General features: G+C 45.6%; 1 protein-coding gene across 2 annotated transcripts in view; it reads right to left on the reverse strand.

The window, feature by feature from the left end:
- LOC144772417 (beta-1,4-galactosyltransferase 3-like) overlaps positions 1 to 21,996 on the reverse strand; it is a 568,172-nt gene that overhangs the window by 354,054 nt on the left and 192,122 nt on the right. For both annotated transcript variants that reach the window (XM_078656711.1, XM_078656712.1), the window contains one exon: positions 10,375 to 10,610. In XM_078656711.1, coding sequence (XP_078512837.1) covers positions 10,375 to 10,610 — 236 coding nt within the window. The remainder of the gene's footprint in view (positions 1 to 10,374; positions 10,611 to 21,996) is intronic.

The raw sequence follows: 21,996 nt of genomic DNA on the forward strand, positions 1-21,996 counted from the left end.
CACATCTCAACCAGCTCTGACGCCAACCTTGCCAGCGCCGAACACCTCCACTTCCAGATCCACACCGACCCCAAGACCACACTCAGAGGCACCCTCCTCTACCGGCCTCCAGGACCCCGTGCACAATTCAGTGACGACATCACTGACTTTATCACCCCACACGCCCTCCCCTCCGAGGACTACATTCTATTGGGAGACCTCAATTTTCACCTGGAAAAGAGCAATGACAGCAGCAGCACCACCCTTCTGGACAATCTCGCCAACCTCAGACTCAAACAACTTGTCACTACCCCCACCCACATTGCAGGTCACACACTCGACCCCATCTTCACCTCCAGCAAACATGTCTCATTCAGTCACACCACAGATCTTCATTGGACGGACCACAGCTGCATTCACTTTATCTACAATAAGACCACAATCCACAACCATCCTCAACCCACCCTGCGAAGAAACTGGAACAAAATCACCATCGACCAGATTTCCTCATCGCTTCTTCTAAACCCCCCCGCACACTCCTCAAACCCCGACCAAGCAGCCATTAACCTCACCCAATGGCTATCCAACAGCGCCGACATCCTAGCACCGTTGAAAAAACGTCAAATCAAACTAGGCAGCAAAAACGCCTCCTGGTTCAACGATGATCTTAAGAAATCGAAAAAACTCTGTCGCTCCCTCGAAAAGACCTGGAAAAAAGACCCAAACACCAGCACCAGGGACGCCTTCAAAAACGCTACCCGCATACACCACCAACTAATCCGGTCTGCCAAGAAAGCCGCATTCAAAGACCGACTAGATAACAACGCCCACAACAGCAAGGAATTATTCAACATCGTCAAAGAATTTACCAACCCATCAGCCAACTCCAACGACATCACCCCCTCCCAAGCCCTCTGCGACTCCCTAGCTTCCTTCTTCCACAACAAAATCGCAGACATCCACAACAGCTTCGACAACCGACCCGAAGACCAACCCACTCAACCTACTGCAGGACCTTCACCCCCCTTGAACATCCTTAACGACTGGAACCCAATCTCCACTGAGGACACCATCCGCCTGATGAACTCCATCCACTCAGGATCCCCAACTGACCCATGCCCTCACCACATCTTCAACAAAGCAGACTCCATCATAGCACCACACCTCCGAGATGTCATCAACTGCTCCCTCAACTCCGCCACCTTCCGGGAAAAACTGGAAACACGCAGAACTCAGCGCCCTTCTGAAAAAACCCACAGCTGACCCCACCGAACTCAAAAACTACCGCCCCATCTCGCTTCTTCCATTCCCGGCCAAAGTCATCGAGAAAGCTGTCAACAACCAGCTCGCCACCTTCCTTGAAACCAACAAATCCCTCGACTCCTCACAGTCCGGCTTCCGAGCCAAACACAGCACTGAGACCGCACTTATCGCAGCAACAGACGACATTCGAACTCTACTGGACAATGGAGACACAGTCGCCCTCATCCTCCTTGACCTCTCCGCTGCCTTCGACAGTCTGTCATAACACCCTTCTACAGGGCCTCAGAAACGTCGGAATCCAAGGAAAAGCACTGGAATGGATCACCTCGTTCCTCACCGGAAGAACCCAGAGAGTCCGCCTCCCTCCATTCAAGTCAGAGGCCTCTGAAGTCATCTGCGGCGTACCACAAGGATCGTCACTCAGCCCCACCCTCTTCAACGTATACATGAGCCCCCTTGCGGCCATCGCTCGCCAACACAACCTCAACATCATCTCCTACGCTGACGACACTCAACTGATCCTCTCACTCACCAAAGACCCTAACACCGCCAAAACCAACTTACACGAAGGAATGAAAGAAGTAGCCGAGTGGATGAAGCACAGCCGTCTGAAACTGAACTCAGACAAAACAGAAGTCCTCATCTTAGGCTCCTCCCCCTCCGCCTGGGATGACTCTTGGTGGCCAGAGGCCCTTGGAAAAGCACCCATCCCGACGGACCACGCACGGAACCTGGGCGTCATCCTGGACTCCTCACTCTCGATGACCAGACAAGCCAACGCCGTTTCATCATCTTGCTTCAACATTCTTCGCATGCTCAAAAAAACATTTCGCTGGATCCCCACCGAAACTAGAAAAACGGTCACCCACGCACTGGTCACGAGCCGCCTGGACTACGGAAACACCCTATACGCCGGTACCACCGCAAAACTCCAGCGCATCCAGAATGCTTCAGCCAGGCTCATACTAGACATCCCGCGTAAAGAACACATCTCTGGTCACCTGAAAAACCTCCACTGGCTCCCCGTAAATAAGAGGATTACTTTCCGCCTCCTAACCCACGCACACAAAGCACTTTACGAACTTGGACCCGAATGCCTCAACACACGACTGTCCTTCTACACCCCCTCTCGTAAGCTACGATCCTCCAACCAAGCCCTTGCCACTGTACCTCGCATCAACAAAACCACCATGGGAGGTAGATCCTTCTCCTACCTGGCAGCTAAAACCTGGAACTCACTTCCCACTCTCCTTCGCCTTACTCAGAACCACCTAGCATTCAGAAAGCAACTTAAAACTTGGATATTCGACAAGTAATTCCCCACCCTTCCTCAAGCGCCTTGAGACCCTATGGGTATGTAGAGCGCTATATAAATGACTTGACTTGACTAGATCTTCTTTTACTTGAATGTCCCCCAGAACGAGACTGTTCTTTGCGGCAGGAGCTTGATCTCGATACGCCCTCAACCGATCTGCCGTCTCCTTGTCCTTGGCCCAGTGGTGAAGAGGTCTATACCACCTTGGGGAAAGACGAACAGGAGGAGACTTTTGGGTGCGACCCCTCTGGCGAACGTGACCGTGGAGGAGGCTGATCCGCTTGATCCTGCTGCGACCTTGCAGGGGACTTTGACCTCTCCCTATCCGAATCGCTGACTTCCCCATCTGAGGATTTGCCACTTCGAGATGCCGAGGAGGATGAGGATAGGCTCACTAGAGGCCGTCTAGAGGAAGACCTCGACCGACCTCTCTCTTCTGAGACCCTCTTTCTCTTGGCAGGAGGGTCCTGTAATGGAGATTGTTCCACCTCCGCAGCCAATGCTGATCCTGGGGAACCCAGTTGAGACCTTAGGACTGGAGACTGGTCCAATGGTTCACTCTCCATCTCCTGCATCACCTGCCCCAAAGGCGACCTCTCTTGCGATCTTGAAGGAGAGATGTTCACTGGCTGCGAATCGCCCCGCTCCCTGGATCTCCGCTGATCCGTCGACGGTGGCTGTTTCGACGCCGAACGCCGAGCAGGTAGACACTCTCTTGACGTCGACCGTGATCTCCTCGACGCCGACCTCAAGTGTCGATGACTGTCCTTCGCCATAGAGCGTCTCGCCGTTGAAGGATGCCTGCTCGACGACGACGGAGGCTGCTTCGACGCCGATCGCCGATGTTCTGTCGGCGACGGAGGGTGCCTCGAGGTCGAATGCCGCTTGTCTGAATGCGACGGAGGCTGCCTCGACGTCGAACGCCGTTGACCGGGCGTCGACGTGGGCTGCTTTGACGTCGATCGACGATGTGTCGGCATAGGTTCCCTCGATGCCGAACGACCACGACTAGTCGTCGACGGAGGTTGTCTCGACCCCGAACGCCGGTGGCCAGGCGTCGACGGAGAATGCCTCGACGTCACAGCATGACGATGCTGCTTCGACGTCAGTTGGCTCGCCGTCGAGCTCTTCTGCTTCGACGGTGACCTATCCCTCGACGCTGTCTGTAGCGGAGGTACCTTGGATGTAGACGCTGAAGACATCTTCTTCGTCGCCGTCGACTGCTTCTTCGACGCCGATCCCGACGCCGAAGGTGAACAAGTCGGGGCTTCTTTCGACGTCGACCGCGCCTTCCGACTTTTCTGCTTCTTGGGAGATCTTCCTCTCTCAGAAAGTCCATAAACTCGAATTCTCTCTCGGTCTTTGAGAGGTCTGGATGTTAAAACCTGGCAGTGTTCACAGGTTTTTGAAGAATGAGAGTGTGGTAGGCACAGGATACACACTGAATGAGTGTCAGTCTTGGCCATCTTCCTCCCACATGAAGGGCATTTGTCAAAGAGGGAAGGCATTTTGACAGAAAAAACACCTTTTTTAAGCCTAAAAAAGGTAGTAGTAGCACCCTAGATCTAAAAAACGTCGAGCGAAAGCAAATATTGTAGATTAACAAAATTATTTTTTGACAGAAAGCAAAAAAGAAAGGGAGCTGTTTCACCAGGGTCCTGACTGGAGCAGGAAAGAACAACTGACCTAACTGTCACCCCTGAGGCATGATGGGAAGCCTGGGGTCATGGCTGCCTTAAAGGCACGGTGCCAGTTTTTTGTTGAAAATGGTTTCATTTTCTATGCTATTGTTTTACAATGCAGCCTGAGGGCTAACAATGTCTATTTACAAGCAATTTTCAGGATTTATGAGTGGTTTTACTCATTAAAACACAAAGTTCAAGGGTTATTTGACCTAATGTGTTTTTTGTTTCCTTACTAATTGCAGTGCATGTATATGTGTTTACATTGTTTTAGCCTCAGTTGTGGAGCTGCATTGGTGTGGGAAAAATGATATATGTACATACATATATGTGGAGCGAGATATATGTGTTTTTTACATATATATTTTTAGATTGTTTCCGGGGTCCCGCACATGGGCGGGAATATTCAGTGCTTATGACTATTGATGAGGATCCCCTGGAAGAGAATCCAATATTTATCATAAGAATTTGGGCATTTCCATTCTAGAACTTTAACCCAACTTTTTTCCTCATTAGGTAAACATTAAGAAGACGCCTGCTTACACAAAAGACGACTAGTTGTGACATGTCAGTCTTTAATATACGTGCGGCTTCATTGCACCTTCTGACACCCAGGTTCCTACAGAGATTCTTAATCCATCGATCTCTAGCTAGTTTGTAAGCAGGACAAAAGAAGAGTATGTGCACATCATTTTCTCTAACCTCATCTGTACATAGCGAGCATGCGTCACTTCTTTTAATTGCCTCTGTTCGGCCCCATCTAGATATATTTGAATTTGTTTGTAAAATCCCATATCTAAACTGCAAGAAAAGGGATTTCACTAACGGGGGGCCTACCTCGTCCAGGAATGGTTCAAATTGTGCAACATCTTTAAAGACTGTAAAACTCAGAGTTAAAGACCCAACAGATGAACTATGCAACATATTATTTGCCATGTGGGTCCAAAAAATGGATTTTATATGTTGCTTACAAAGTGGCGTCAGCTGTAACGGGTCCTCCCAATAATGGGGTAAGCATATTAGGATTCAAGGGTGTGTCTTAACAGCAATGGCTTGGTAGGATGCAATCCCACAGATGGGGATTATTAATTTACCAATCAAGTATCCCTAAAGAAGTTGCACGGCAATTGTATTGCTTATACTAATATTAAGGCTGAATAGATAGAGAAGGTGAACATGGTAACTAGAGGAGATAATGTTCTGCTGTCCACTTGTTTTAGAGGAAGAATTGTGGAGGATATTCCAGCATGTCAAGCCAAAGAGAAAGAAAAGGGAACATTTCTGAGGGCCAGGAATGGATAACAAAATTGAATAGTAGGTGAAAGAATGTAGAGTTTGTAGATGCAGTGACAAATCAAGCAGTATATCCTGTGGAGTAGCCGGAAGGCACACAGCAAAAAGTGACCATTGAAATAATGGGTCCAGATTCCCTTTTGCCCCAAAACGAATTGTATACCTTTGTTCCGATAGTTTATTATCCAAAATGGCCTGAGGTTTGAATGTTAGGAAGTGTCACAACAAAGATAGCTTTCTTGGAAGATATTGTTTGTCGTGAGGGCATACCAGAAGAACTAGTTGGAAAATGTCATTCAATTGAAGTCTGAGAAAGAGTAACAATGTTTGTACGAAAGTGGCTAAAACTCACATGTGGCTTTATACCATCTGGAAACTAATGGAGAAGTGTGGCTCACTGGTTAGAGGCGGCAGACCCTGAAGCAGAGGTCAGACCCAGGACCAGGGTTCAATTCCCGACGCGGCAGGGTCTTGAGCCCAAATATCCACGGACTCGATAATTCTCGTTTCGGTGCCTACTCGAGTCACAGGTTCACACTCTGCAGCTCTGGGCATCAGCTTGCTTAATCTCCACTACGGCCCCCCGCGGCGGGATGTCTGGCTTTCACCTTGGGCATGCCCAGTACGGGTATCTCACAGGCAAAAACCAGGACGGGTTCCCAAGGCAAGCGCCGAGATGCCTACGGGTAATCGAGAGCTATATAAGAACGCTTAATAATAATAATAATAATAATAATAATAATGGATACGTTGAGTGATTTAATGGTAGTGAACAAATCAAATTCAGCTTTATTCGATTTTTTGTAAAATAAAAATCATAAAAGCACAGTTAAAAAACACATTCACTTATATTAAAGAGTAAATTCAATAAATATATATATCAGGCAAACAAGAGTTACATAACTTTATATCTTTACATTGTATTCCTGTATTTAATAACACTCTTAAAAAAATAAGGAAATTACTATTATAATCAATTGATTTTCTAAAGATTGTAACTTCAGGTAAGCTATTCTGCATACTCTTAAATCCATACTCTTCAAAATTGGTATTAAAAACCTTTTCCTAGGAAATGTATAACATTTACAAAATAAAATACTATGCATCGTGGATTGGGTTGAAATGTCATCACATGGACATGGGAGTAGTTTTCTCCACCAGTCATTATCTTCTGGAAAGGTAATCAATCTATGGAAAGTCCCAAAATGAAAGTGAGTTAAAAGCATACGAACAAAGCTTCCCTGTACCGGTTCCAAATAGGAATGTTTACCTGGGCATATTGTCATCAAATGGTTATCCAGGACGTGTTTTTTTTTATCTCTTTAAGCCATCGCTTATACTCTAGGTAGGTCAAACAATCTGTTTTTAAGGTTTTTCTAGGGATTGTTACCATGCTCTCTGGTGTTTCAAAGAATTCAGGATGGCCGATTTCATTTGCCATTTTTTAAATATAACCAAGCCAAGGTATAGTAGCAACCCTATCGAGTTTTAAACAATCCATAATGACATCACGATTAAAACCAGTCTCAGTTGATGCCCAAACCTTGTGCCAAAGTAACAGAGGGTTAATTGTAATGATAACGGAAATAAAAGGCAGACCAAGTTCTGAGTGGCAATTAAAATTAGCAGATGAGCTAGGAACCGCCAGCAGATAACGCGTAAATGCATTTTCACAGCGTTGTAGATGTTGAACATCCACAAATCCCCATATACCTGCCCCGTACATAGCTGTTGATAGACATTTGGATTTGTAAATAGCTAGTAGCTCAGGGACAGGTCTGCAGCCTAGTTATCTAGAAAAATTAATCACCGCACCTATTGCTCTGAAAAACATTAATATTCTTGCCTGAATAGCGGCAGTCCAAGACCCTGTCAGATTAAAGTTATTCCCGAGATAGGAGAATTTATCAGTGCTTTCAATTTTATTATTATTAATAAAAATGTCACTTTTTTTGGCATTTTTTTCCACAATTCATTGTGTAAGTCTTACTGATATTCACATTTAGACCCTACCCTGCATAAAATTAACAAAATTAGTGACAGTTCTTTGCAACCCTATTTGCGTCCGCGCCATTATAACCTCGTCGTCCGCATAAAGTAAAATGGGGATGGGTGTATTTTCAATGATCGGATAGTTGTGCCGGTGTTCAATCAAATGTCGGCCAAGACTATTAATATATAATGAGTAAGGGGCAAGTATACATCCTTGCCTCACTCCCTTTCTTATTTGAAACTTAGCTGAACACTCCCCCTGCCTCCCAAATCGAACCCTTGCCCTTGCCTCCCTGTACAATTCCTTTATAAATAAAAGCAAAGGTGGATCAACTTCCATCCCTTTAAGAACGCCCCATAACTTTTCATGTTTTACGCAGTCAAACGCTAAACTAAGGTCAACAAATGACACAAATAGTTTTCCCTCCTTTGCTAATGTATATTTACTTATAATCAAGGTTGAATTGAGACCTTGCTCTAACGTACCAAACCCGCTCGGAACCCATATTGCAGATTAGAGAACACTCCTGTCTCATCGGCCCATAATTGTAGTTTATTTAAAATGACCCTCGCTACTACTTTCAAGAGGGAATCTAACAGGGAAATTGGACAATAGCACCTTGGTTTGTTTCTATCTCCCGTTTTAAAAATGGGGATCACTATAGCATCCGATCATGTGAGAATGAAACTGTGTCCACTACATCTACTTAAAACATTAATTAAAGTGGGCCCCACAGCTCAATATCAGTTTTATATACATCCACAGGGACGCCATCCGGCACCGGTGCTTTACCAGACGCGCGCTCAATTATGGCCCTAGTTACTTCCTCTAAAGAAAAACAGATATCTATAGGGAATACTGTAGTCTTTACACTATCATCAGTCACCGTAACTACTCAATACAGTTGCCATTAACATCTGGTTTATGCTGGAAAAAGACTTTGCAAGCAATGGGGTGAGAGCTAATGCAGTGCCTGGTTAATTTACAGTTTGAATTGTTAAGAAGTCAGAAATCAGCTACTAATTTGGTGCCCTTGTGGTTCATCATCCCCTTTGGTATCGCGGTGGTTGATTCGTCATCAAGAGAAAAAAAAAACATTTTGTCAATGATATGGATATGAGGGAGATGGTGAAACAGCAAGTGGAAAACACGAAACACTAAATGAGGGCGAGTTACAGAAGCGGAGATGGTAAAGTCCAAATTGTGAGTGTGGGATAGTGGGCGTGAATTCAAACACTTGGTAATGTGGTTAAGGGATGTACCGAGTTTATGAAATCTGTAGTAAGAGTCCAGCAGGAACATGTATGAACTAGAGTCTCGTTATGCAGAGTGGAGGAAGGAGCATCTTCTGAGCAGAAGTGCTAAGATGGTATTATGCAGGATAATGTGTTTTTGCATGTTGGTGAGGAAGATATGGGGTTGGAAAAATGTATTGATTGTCAAGAGGGCAGTAGTATGAATCGAGAAGTCTGTGCGACTCCTCTTAGAGTAGACAATAATCTTTCAGCCAGTTCACAAGGAGTAGGTGACAGGATGAAATAATGAATTTAAGGATACAAGGATTATATTTTTGGTTAGGATTTAAAGTTCTGAGTCTAGTTAAGAATATTTTTCATAGTTGTAATTTTATGAAGAAGGGAGATGTATGATATGCTGGTACAGTCAGTGGCAGGGTGAAGGTGAAGAAATCGATCTGGATAGGAAATGTTAGGTGATTGTGTGGAGGTCTTGTGGCATTTTCCTCCTTCACACAATGTGTGGTGTGTGGGGGAAAAGGAAGAGTGGAGTGAGGATGAATGTAAAATGTGGGTGTTGAATGAAACTTCAAGTAGACCCATTAGCAGAGCTAAGCGATCAGGAGTCTGTTGAACTCCTTGCAGCTCTTTTGTGGATATCTTCCCAAAAAGTATGTGCTTCCGACCCACATCTAGCGCAGAACTTTCATTGCAATTAAAAGAGGGCTATACTAGTGGAAACATATGCTCTGGGTTAAGGGATATTCCTCGCCGAACTTCAGTCAAAGCCAGACTGAGGGACCTTCACTGGCTCCCGGTGAGATCCAGAATCGAATTTAAGAGCATGTGCATCGCACACCGCTCCTACTGGGGAACAGGCCCCTCGATCAACTCCCCCCTGGTGAAAGCCTACCTACCCTCTCGCTCACTCAGATCCGCGACCTCCCACCTCGCCTCAGTACCACGCATTAGGAAGGCCAGGTGTGGTGGCCGCTTGCTCTCTTACAACCTAGCTAGGATTTGGAACTCCCTTCCCCTCCATATCAGATCAGAACCTAACCTTCTCATTTTCCGTAAACTGTTAAAAACTTGGCTTTTCAGCAAAATTTCAATTTAATTCTTCACTCAGCTTCTCTTATTCCAGCCTCTCCGGCTCAACTCAATCTCTTCAACAGCGCTGGGACGCCCCTGGGTAGCCATCGCGCTTTACAAATCCTCATTCCATTCCATTCCAAGGGGTTGAAGACTGATCACAATGACAGTAGCAGGGCACACTGAAAGTCACAGAAGGGGATACTGTCTGAGGCACAGAGGGACACAGGCCTTAAAATAAGACCTACATCTTTGACTGGTAAAATACGGATATTCCACATTCCTACACATTGTTTGAGGCTGGGATAAAAATTGAAGATTCTTATTGTAAGGAATAGGTCATATGAAACATGACTAGTTGAAAAAAGTGGGATTTTAATATCCACATTGCAGAAGATGTTAAATCTTTAGCAAGATGAAAGTACATATTACATAACAATTCCAATGAGAGACTCAAGATCAGGTCAAATCATTAGCAATAATAAAAAAATAAACAAAGCTGTAGTTGATTTAAGCAGTTACCTGATGGATGATAAATATGGTATACTGAAGTTGCTGCCGCTGTAGAAATGGATGGAGATAATAGAGAAGATATCGCAGGTGTAGTTCTCTGTTACGGAATGGTATGATAATTGCAGATTTATAACGTGCTTCACAGTGACGAGGCACATATTTTCCACCAAGGCGAAGGTAGGGATTTTTCTTTATAATTGTTTGAAAACTGGGGAGTGTCTCAAAGACCACAGTAATCGGACCAACTGTTCATAAATAGATAGTAAAATAGTGTTAATGTACTTAAAATAATACATCTAATTTCCCTTGCAGCAATAAAGAAATGCATGTTACAAGATTAATAGTTAGATAAAGATGGTATGCATTAAATAAACTGGAAGCCTTAGTGCATTTTGACTTGGCAACATTCCTTGGAGAAAACCAATTAAAGAGCATTAGAAAGCAGACATATAGCAAGCACAGAAAAAGAGGACTTAAACTAATGTTTATAACTGGGTATCAGACATTAACAGTTCCTCACCGGCTGAGATGAACTTTATGTTGGCAACCGTTAACATCCTGATCCTACTGAACAACAGAAGCCAGCTTTAACTTATGAGTACAAAGAGCAGAGTGGAGGACATTTTATCAAATGGCTTCTACATTTTTAAGAATTGTATCCCAGATCTTCTACACATCAGCAATAGATTCATAAAATTCTTCCAATTTCACTGCTACACCATGTAGACCCTTACTTATTGCCTTCAGAATAACATGATAAAAGTTCAGAAGATTGCCTTATTGTAAATCTTGCAGGAAAAATAGTTAGAAGGTCAAAGTCACAGTTTAACCAAAAGCTCTTAAGCAAGATGTGGGACTTGTAGAGTCAGGGGAGAATATGAGATTACTGGCTTTAAAAAAACAAAAGAAAAAAACATGATCCGGACTCACTTAGGCTCTTAAATCAAAAGGGATTGGCATTGCTACAGAAAAATGTTTTGGCAGCTGGGAATGACCATCCCAGTACCGAGGTCTCTAAATTGGCATGGGGGAAGCAGGGGTTGGCTCTAGGCAGGTACAGAAGAACAGCAAAACCATGCTGCACCAGGGTGCTCAGTTTCACTGTGAGATAATCGATAATGCAGACTCAATAATGAGCCCAAAAACATTAAACTGCCAATATTAGAAGAGTTAGCCAAGTTTTCTTGAGAATAAGAAACTGTCCTTTGTCTTCTGTCACGTAGAAGCCCAAACTGGTTTCAATCAGTGGGTGCAAGAAAGGGACAATGGGTCAGAGAACGTAGTTACTCTTCAGCACTTCTCCCTCAATATCCTCAAGGCTGGACTTAAAACATAGGTGTCAAATTCAATATGATAAAAAAAAAAAACAGATAGCAGGACGAGACTTCCTTACCCATCTTGACTTCCATTAGCAGAAGGGTAGAGTGCTGTAGTATTTTCTGGTTTTGGACTTGTGATAGAGAGCCTGAAAAGTCAAGCAAGTAACATAGCAATCCCTGCATGTTCCCTGCTTTTGTATGACTCGTAAGACTTCAAATTAACTTTTAGGGTGGAATCTGTACACTCTGTGCCAAGGAAGAATTCATCAATGTTAAAGAACAATTGAAAGTGAAGGAAATGGCAACTAGTTACCAGTGGCATAACATGTCCCCACGGTATGGGGGGGGAGGCTCAAGTTCCAGGGGGCCTCCTCAGTACAGTAATCTGGCAGAGAGCTCCTGTTTTGAGTATTGAGGGGGCCCTCCACGTACCTTGCAGGGGGCCCCCTCAAGTTTTGTTACGCCAGTGCTAGTTACTAGTATGGGAGCTTTGAGCTGCTATTCAAGGAGAACAGAGAGGATGTGCGAGATTTTAGGTATGCATGTGTGAAAGATATTTTATTTATTTAAAAAGTTTTATATAGCACAAACAGGACCCATGACGGTATCAGAGTGCCTTACAGATGAGCGAAAAAGAGGAGACCTATAAATCAGACAACGGCGTGGTAAAAAGTACAAGGGGAGAAAAACTCTACAGCGGCATGACATAAATAATTAAACAGTCTAAGCAAATACTAGGGTGAGAGACATGAATCAGCGCAGGCATGGAGAATAAAGGAACGAGAATGAACTAAGCATATTACAAAGTCACAGAGAAGAAGCTGAGAGGAACTAATAACAAAGTCAGTACAAAAAGTGCATACAGAGGTAACACTCTGAAAACCCCAATCAAATACAACAAAAAAGACAGGTAAAAACAGAGAGGAAACAAGTCTTTTAGTGCTTATTCGGCGAAGGGCTCTAGGGCAGGAATTTGTTCATCAATAGCGGTTTAACTTCCTTTTTGAAAGTTATCGTTGGAGGGGATCGTCCTGATTTCTAGAGGCAGGGAGTTCCACATTCTCTGGGCGGGACCAGAGAAAGCTTGATCGTAAGTTTTCTTTTTACGGAATTTCTTCAGTTTCAGCAGACGGGTACTGGCAGTTCTTGAGGATTTGGAGCCACCAGATAGTACAAGTTTTTGTGTGAGGTATAGCAGGGTGTTGTAATGTAAAGCTTTATGGGTCATACAAGCAGTTATTTGTTGTATCCTTGCTTCATAAGGGAGCCAATTTAGAGATTTCAGCTCTGGGATTATATGGTGGTATCTTTTTGAGCCAGTGATGAGTCTAGCAGCAGAGTTAAGAGAGGCCCTTAGTGGAGCCATCTTCGATCTCGGGAGGCAACAGAGGAATGCGCTTCAATAGTCCAACTTAGAGATCACCGAAGATTGCACCGCAGATTTGAAGTCGTTGGGGGGTGAAAAGGTTTTATTTTCCTTAGGAGGCTCGTTTGGAAGTTCTCTCCCTTGGAGAGAGCAGTAATGTGATTCTGCATGTTCAGGCTCTTGTCTAGCATTATGCCCAATGAACTCAATGAGTGGTATGCAGTTAAGAGCCGTTAGCTGATTCATCCATTCACTGATGGCAGATGATTGATTAGGTGGGGGCGATTAAAAGGAATTCTGTTTTCAGAGCATTGAGTTTAAGATGATTTAGAGTTAGCCAGTTTTGGGCTTTCAATAGAGTGGTGTTGAGGGACCTGATATCATCTGGGGAGGAGACTTTCAGGTACAGTTGGGTGCCATCAGGATACACGCGATAATGGACATTGGATAGTTTCAAGATTTCAGTTAAAGGCACCATGAACAGGTTGAAGAGAGTGAGAGTGTGGACCCTGTGGAACCCTTAGATTAACGAAGGAGGGATTAGAAAGAGACTGAATCTTTGAATTCTAGTGTGGAGAAAAGATGCAAACCAATTTAGGGCGGACTCTGAAAGCCCCATCCTTTGTTCCAGTAAGTCGAGTAAGCAGTCATGTTTAACTGTGTGGAAAGCTGACAATAGGCCGAGGAGGATCAGAAGTCAGGGGTCTTTCTGATCTAGCCTTTTGAGCACATCATCAACAATGTGGGTGATACTATAACCAAGACGGAACCCAGATTGGAATTGGACAAGTAGTTGGAAACGTTCTATATGATTACAAATCTGAACGTGGACACATTTTTCCATGAACGTGGCCAAAGTCTGAATGTTGGAGATTGAGCGGAAGTGGTTTAGGTCATTGTGATCTGCTTTTGGTTTTTTAAGAATTGGGTTAACATCTCCGGCCTTAAGACAGTCTGGGATAGAGCTTTGAATCAGTGAGGCATGGACTATCTTCACCCATAGTGGGAGTAGGGATAGTTTGATCTCCTTGAAGAAATGCAATGGTAGAGATATGTCAACACACGGTTAGAATAACATCTTCGCCCCTCTACTACTGAGGTAGTATCAGGCAGTCGGAGTCCTGGGGTGGGGTGAAGGATAGAGGGGACGCGGGAAAGGGAGAGAGAGAGGAGGAGAGTACAAAACCAGTGAAATTCAGCTGCTCTAGATAGTGCGCTAACTATAACCCATGCCCCTGCAATGCACTGCTTATGACCTCACATATTACATAACTCATGACATGGTCAGTGACATCACTGATGACATCACTGATATCATCCAGTGACTGAGTGTTTTAAAAATGTATAGGATGGTTAAATATATACACACCAAGGTGTATTGGAGAATCAGTTGGAGTATGAGTGAATGTATGGATGATTCAGTGGGCGTGTGACCAACTGTATAAGTGATCGATTAGGTGTCTCAGTGAATGTTTGGGTGAGTAACTGGTTGTGTGAATGTCTGTATCAGTCTGTCAGTTGGTGTCGGAGTGGCTGCATGGGTGTTTGAGTGGGTACGTGAGTTTCTGTATGGTTGAGTGATTGGTTGTCCGAGTACCTGTATGGGTGTCTGTCTGTGTGAGGCAGGGTGTGACTGCCTGCATGGATGAGTGAGTGGGTGAGTCAGAAGCTCTATGGGTTAGTGAGTGCATGTGTGAGGGGCTCTATGGATGAGTGAGTGAACCGTCACATACTCCCTACGGGAGACCTTGAGTGCATGGAGTCAGAACCTTTATTGAGATTCAGACTGGATGATTTTCTGTAGTGAGTGAGTGAGTGAGTGAATGTGACAGTGGCTGTATGGGTGAGTGTGTGCTTGTGTCAGTAACTGCATAGGTGAGTGAGTACATGTTAGTATCTGCATGAGTGAGTGTATTGCATTATTTAAGTGTGTGTTTGACTGTACAGGTGAGTGAGTAGTTGTGTGAGTAGTTCTATGGGTGACTGACTCAGTGTGTGAGTGGCTCTATGAGTGGCTGTATGGGTATATGAATGGATATACCCGGTGCTGTATTAGTGAGTGGGTGTATGGGTGAGTGAGTAGATATGGGTGTTTATCTATGACTCAATGAGTGGCTGTGTAAGTACTGATATTGATGGGTTTGAGAATGGTAGTGTGGTAGTTGCAGTGGGTGTATGAAAGGTTATTTGGGGTGTGAGTGGGTGAGTCAGATTCTGTAGATGATGTCATCAGTGATGTCACGGAGCATGTCATGAGTGATGTAATATATGGAGGTCATAAGCAGTGCATTGCGGAAACACAAATTCTAGTTAGCTCATTAAATATATCCACTCAATTTCACTGGTTTTGTACGAGTGAAACCTGAGCCTAACTATAACCCATGTAACCTTTGGAGTTTTCAGTGAATTTCTATGCTTATTTTAAAAATTCCATTTCCTTACTATACGTCCCTGTAACCTTTCATTTTTTTTAATGATTTTCTATGGATTTTAAGTAATAGTCAAGTTTGCAGAGTGGTGGTAAAAGGGTCTGGGCCTCCAACCAGCTCTCAGGAATCCCGCTGTGTAGGACTTACAGGTGGAACCAGGCTGGCTTCTTCGCCCACAAGGTTCCTCAGGAGTATAGTGGACTCCGTCCCTCAACTAGTAGTGCACCAGGAGCCACGTTTGCAGAGTGGTGGAGAAAGGGGGCATTACCAGCAAAAAGCTCTTAGCAATCCCGCTGTGTGAGACTTACTGGATGTAACTAGAGGGGTAGTTTCACCCCCCCCCCCTCCCCCAAGGACGAATACTGAAACTGTATGAGTAGGTAGAGGAGTAGCTTCTTACCTGTAACTCCAGTTCTCTTTTAGGGGTATTTCCATGATAACCATAATCATGTGAATAGTCCCGCCCATGTGTGTGGATCCCGGAGCATTTCATTAGATATATCTTCTTAAGTTGTCATCTTCTGCCTTTCTTCAGGAGGGCCTGCGTACACACTTAAGAGATAAAGAGACAATAATGCAGCCTAACTAACTAGGCTACACTGGCCATTACTTCATCTTGAAGTGAAAAAAAAATCAGTTAACTTTTAAATGTAGCAATTTTACTGAGTTTCAACACATAGAAAACTCCCCTTCACAAAACTCCTTTTTTATGATAGAGATGAAAGGGTTGGACAGAAAGCCCCCCATAGGCTGCAATTAGGTGTCTGCAAATGGATACTGTGCCTTTAAGAGTCTCCAGAGACTCCCGATATCCCATGATGCACAGCCAGAGGCAGTTATTTTTGAAGGCGTAGAGTAGCAATGCCTGCTGAATCTTGGGTACATATGTTTCTGCCAAAGGGAGGCGGGCGGGTTGCTTAGGACTATCACGGAAATACCCCTACAAGAGAACTGGAGTTACAGGTAAGAAACTACTCCTTCTCTTGTAGGGAATTTCCGTGTATAGTCATAATCATGTGAATAGATTAGCAAGCCCATCCCAAAAAAACATCTTCCCAGCGGTGGAAGAAACAGAATAACCTCACTATTGTGCAAATAGATTCCGAAGTGAAGCCTGCCCAACCTGAGCATCTGCCCTAGCATCAGTGTCTAGGCAGTAGTGCTTAGTAAATGTATGGAGTGACTTCCAAGTGGCAGCCTTACAGATTTCTGAAATAGGTACGTTACGAAGTAAAGCCGCTGTAGCAGCTTTACCCCTAGTAGTGTGAGCCCTAGGTTTACTAACAAGAGTCTTGTAGGCTTTCTGGTAACACAGCTGAATACAGGAAACAATCCACCTGGTAATGGATTGCTTGGAGGTAGCTAAACCAGTCCGGACCAAGCCATAGTTTAAAAACAACTGGTCCGATCTACAAATATCCTTAGTCTTGTCAAAATAGAACTTCAAGACCCTCCTGACATCAAGGGAATGAAGCGACCTCAGCAGGAGAGAAAGGATTCTGAAAACATTTAGGCAATGTAATAGTTTAATTCACAAGAAACTCCGAAACTACTTTAGGAAGGAACTTAGGTTGAGTCCTCATAACTACCTTAGAGGAATGAAAAACTGTATAAGGCTTTTTACAACAGTGTGCCTGAAGTTCGCTAACCCTGCGGGCAGAAGTAATGGCCACAAGGAAAGCCGTCTTCCGAGACAGATGCTGAAGAGAAGCCTTATGAATGGGTTCAAACGGTTAACTCATCAGTCGAGAAATAACCACATTGAGCTCCAAAAGAGGAGAAGGACATCTAATGGGAGGAATCACTTTCTTCAATCCTTCAAGAAAATATCTGATGACTGGGATTTAAAAAAGGAAATTTGTGATGACATTTCCTATAAGCAGTTAAAGCTGCCAGGTGAACTTTAATCGAATGAAACTGAAAGCCAGATTGAGATAAGTGTAGCAAGTAAGGAAGGATGACATCTTCCTTGCAGGAGGTAGGATTCACATTCTTAGACGCACACCAGTTGTAAAATCTCTTCCATTTATATGCATGGAAGTGCTTGTAGATGGCCGTTTGGCCTCCTTCAATATCTCCATGCAGTCCTGAGGGAGATACAAATGTCCGTACTGTACTAACTCAGGAGCCATGCAGCCAAATTCAACGATGAGAGGTTGGGGTGCACCATCTGTCCGCCGAACTTCGTTAGAAGGTCCGGCCCGCATGGAAGACTGAGATGTGGCAGGAGAGACCGGTGGAGTAGGTCTGTGAACCACCACTGACGGGGTCAATCCGGAGCAATAAGGATCATCTTGGTCCATGATTGTGAGCGCTTGATCAGCACTGTCGGGATCAGTGGAATTGGAGGAAAAGCGTAGGGAAAGCCGCCTGACCAGTTGATCTACAGTGCATTCCCAAGAGTCCCAGGTTGGTAAACCCTGGAGGCGAAGTCGCAGCATTTGCTGTTTTTGCCGGTAGCGAACAAATCGACATCTGGAGTACCCCATCTTCCAAAGAGGTCTCGTACCACGTCGTCGTTTAAGAACCATTCGTGATTTTCTTGAATGAGTCTGATGAGAGCATCCGCCTGAGCATTTTGAACATCTGGTAGGCGAGTTGCTGTTATGGTCAGGTTCCTGGCCAATATCCATTTCCAGATGGCCTGGGCTTCCAGAGAACACTCGAGGTCTCGAGCCTCCCAGCTTGTTGAGATAGAACATCGTTGTCGTATTGTCCGTCTGGACAAGCAAGAAACTGGTGTGAAATGACGCCTGGAAGGCTTTCAGCGCCAAATGAACTGTGCGGAGTTCCAGGAAGTTGACGTGGTACGTGGACTCCTTCTGGGACCACGTGCCCTGTATCTGAAGGTGATAGGAATGCGCACCCCAGCTGTGGAGAGACGCATCTGTCACTATGGTTTGTGTCAGTATCTACTTGTGGAAGGAAATCCCCCCCTTAGGAGATTGCGGGGAGAACACCACCATCAGATGGACTGAAGGGCCTGCTGCTACAACTGAATCATGTCTTTCCAATCCCCTACTTCCTGGTTCCATTGATCCTCCAGACATTCTTTCAAGGGTCTCATATGGAGGTATGTATTTGGAGTGAGGAAGATACAGGAGGCCATGGAGCCCAGGAGAGACGATACCTTCCTCACCATCAGGGTGGGCATGGTCATGAGAGCCTGAGCTTTCCGAAGGATCGATAAGTGTCTCTACTCCGAAGGTCACACATTTGCCGTGCGAGTATTGATGGTGGCTCCCAGGTACTGTAGACATTGGCCAGGAGTCGTAACAGACTCCGTGAGGTTGATGTGGAGGCCCAAATGAAGGAGATTGGAAGTCCAATTGAAATGCAGTTGCGCTTCTATAGACATAGTTGCCTTGATCAGGCAGTCGTCTAGATATGGGTAGACTAACACCTTGTTCTTCCTTAGAAGTGCCGCAACCACAGCCATGCATTTGGAAAATGTCCGGGGTGCTGACTTCAGGCCGAAAGGAAGCACGGAGTATTGACAGTGATTGTTGCCTACGATGAATCGCAGGAACTTGCGATGTTTCCTCGCTATGGGCACGGGAAAATGTGTCCTGCAGATCTATTGCGCATAGCCAGTCTCCCTAATGAAGCTGGGGGAAGATTTGATGCAATAACAACATTCAAAACTTTTACCTGCAAATCCATTTGTTCCCCTGTTGCAAGTCGAGGATGGGTCTGAACTCGTTCTGGTCTTTCTTGCGGACTAGAAAGAACCGAGAATACAGTCCTGTTCTCCTCTGTGCAAGAGGAACCTGTTCTATCGCCCTTTTCTGCAAGAGGATGTTGGCCTCCCCCGTAACTCACGTAGCATGTACCGTGAGCGAGTTGGAGGAATCAACGGAGGAGGGCTTGTGAAACGTAGCAAGTATCCATTGTGAACAATATTCAGCATCTAATTGTCCTGAGCTATTTTCTGCCACTCTGTCAGGTCATTTTGAATGCTTCCCCCCACCGGAGTGGGTAACAGATGAGGGGGAAGTAACCCTTCAGGGCTTGGAACCAGCAGGGGCCTTGTTACCTTGTGCAGACTGCTGGTTGGACCGTCCTCGCGACTGGCGTTTCTAAAACGGCTGAAACTGCTGTTGTTGATTGGAGTGACCGCCTTGAAATCGTTGGAACCTCTGGGAGGAATAACGCCGATGGAATGGGCAGAAGGTTTTGTGCTGGTCTTTAGGCTTCTCTAGACACAGCCTTTAAAGTCTCCATTACCGTCTTCATGCGGGCCATCTCTTCATCCGCATGGGAACATACGAGGATCGTGCCAGAAAATGATATATTAGAGATACGTTGTTGCGCCTCCGGTTTCAGTGAGGTAAGACGAAGCCAAGAATGTCTCCAGAGAGCAACTCCGTGGCAATACCCCTGGGCTGACAGAAGCGAAGTATTCACTTCAGCACTGAGGATTTGATTCAACGCCTTCAGTCCTTCGTTCAATATCTCATGAAAATCCTCCCGCTTGTCCCTGGGCAGGAGATCCGCACACTGTTGAAGCGACTCCCTCAGGGATCGGTCATACCAACCCAGCAAGGCAGTAGAGCAGGCCGCCTTCATGGATGTAGCTGCGGAGCTGCAAGCTTTTCTCCCAACCGAATCCAGCTTATTGCTTTCCTTGTCAGGTGGTACAGTGGAAGTCGGAGCCGTAGCATGCTGTTTCTTTGCCACCACCACGATGACCACGTCCGGGGTTGGGTCCATCCCGAGGAAGGCAGAATCCAACTCAGGTGGGTGGTATTTCTTCTGCAGTCTAGAAGGCGCAGATTTTATAGAAGATGGTGTCAAGAACAGCTCCATGGCAGGTTCCAATAAACCAGGCACCAATGGCAGCAAGGGATGAGATGCTGGTCTGTGCTTGAGCGTTTCAAATATAACTGAAGTCGACGGCATAGGAGCAGACAAATGAATGTTAAGTTTTGACGCCCCTCTGACCAGAACCTCCTGAAAGGTGGTGATAACATCAATGGGAGTCACTCTTTGAAGAGGACAGTCCTTTAGAGTACGCGAGTACCTCCCTGTACTCGTGGAAGACGTGTCCCTGGTATGCCGGGAGGAAGATCTCTCATAGCGATGGCGATGAGATGAGATCGCGTGGAAGACCGGTGGTGGCTATGGGCACAATGTCTCGGCCGAGACCTTGGTCTTCGAGGCTCTGCAGGATGCGCGAGCTGAGGAGCAGTGGGCCCAGGCTGAGGCAGAGAAGGAGGCGGAGAATGAACCGGAGGAGGAGGAGGAGGAGGAGTTGAAGGCAGGGCCACCGGTTGACGAGGAGCAGGAGGCGTCCTTGGCGGTGAATAGGTAAGAGAGTACTCCCAATTTGCAGAAGAGACCAGCCTCCTCCGTTTTTGAGCCGGCTGCGAAAAAGGCACCCCGGACTCAACCCCAGACCTCCCCCTCGAAGTTGATCTACTTCTCGAGGGCAAACAGCAACTGGACTGTGAACTCCCTGTCGACGTAGACAGGCTCACTACGGAGCGAGTCCCAGAACGGTACCTCGACGTTGAACGTCGATGTGGATTCCTCAACGTCTGCCTTCTCTTAGACGTCGACCTTCTCGTAAATGTCGATGGTGATCGGCGGTGTCGCATCGACGGCGACCGCAGGTGCCTCCATGACTTCGATCGCAGCCAATGACGCCTCGACGGCGATCTGTGTTGATGAGTTGACGTTGAAGGAGGAGACATCCTCGACAGCGACCTCGGCTGAGATTTTGTCGTCCTGCTCTTGGACGTGGAGCGTCGACGTCACTTTGACCCAGACCCCTGGGTCAACGGAGAGCATATCGTTGTCATAGCTGCTCTCGACGTCTTTGAAGTCGACCTGGACCGGCATAGTTTTTTCGCCGTTTTCTGAGAGGTTGAAGCATGGGTTTTGGAAGAGGACTGACCCTCTCCTTGCCCAGAGGCTGTCGATGCGGCCTTCTGTCTTTGCTGCTCCAAACCTTGGAGTCGAATCTTCTCCGTCACGCAGGGTGCGTCTAGAAAAGGTTTTGCAGATAGAGCAGGTGTCCTGCACATGAGAGACTGGCAGACACAGAATACAGACTCTGTGTGCATCCGATTTGGCCTTCTTTCTACCACAGTCAGGAGACTTCTCGAACAGAGAAGGCATTATGACAAGAAAACTGTGGAAATTCAGCCAAAAACGGACAGCAGAAGGTAGATATAGGCCGAAGACATCGAGTGAAGTAGCAAAAATTCCAATACTGAAGCAAAATCTGAAGAAAATACCAAAATAGCTTCAATGCTCCAGGGTCGCGCTAGCAGGAGCCGGAAAAAAGAACTGAAAGTAACTGCTTCTGGCTGTGCATCATGGGATACCGGGAGTCTCTGGAGACTCTTAAAGGCACAGTATCCATTTGCAGACACATAATGGCAGCCTATGGGGGGCTTTCTGTCCAACCCTTTCATCTCTATCATGAAAGAAAAGGAGTTTTGTCAAGGGGAGTTTTCCATATGTTGAAACTCAGTAAAATTGCTACATTTAAAAGTTAACTGGCTACCTT

Source organism: Lissotriton helveticus, chromosome 8, assembly GCF_964261635.1.
Source record: "Lissotriton helveticus chromosome 8, aLisHel1.1, whole genome shotgun sequence".
Classification (NCBI taxonomy): Eukaryota; Metazoa; Chordata; class Amphibia; order Caudata; family Salamandridae; genus Lissotriton; species Lissotriton helveticus.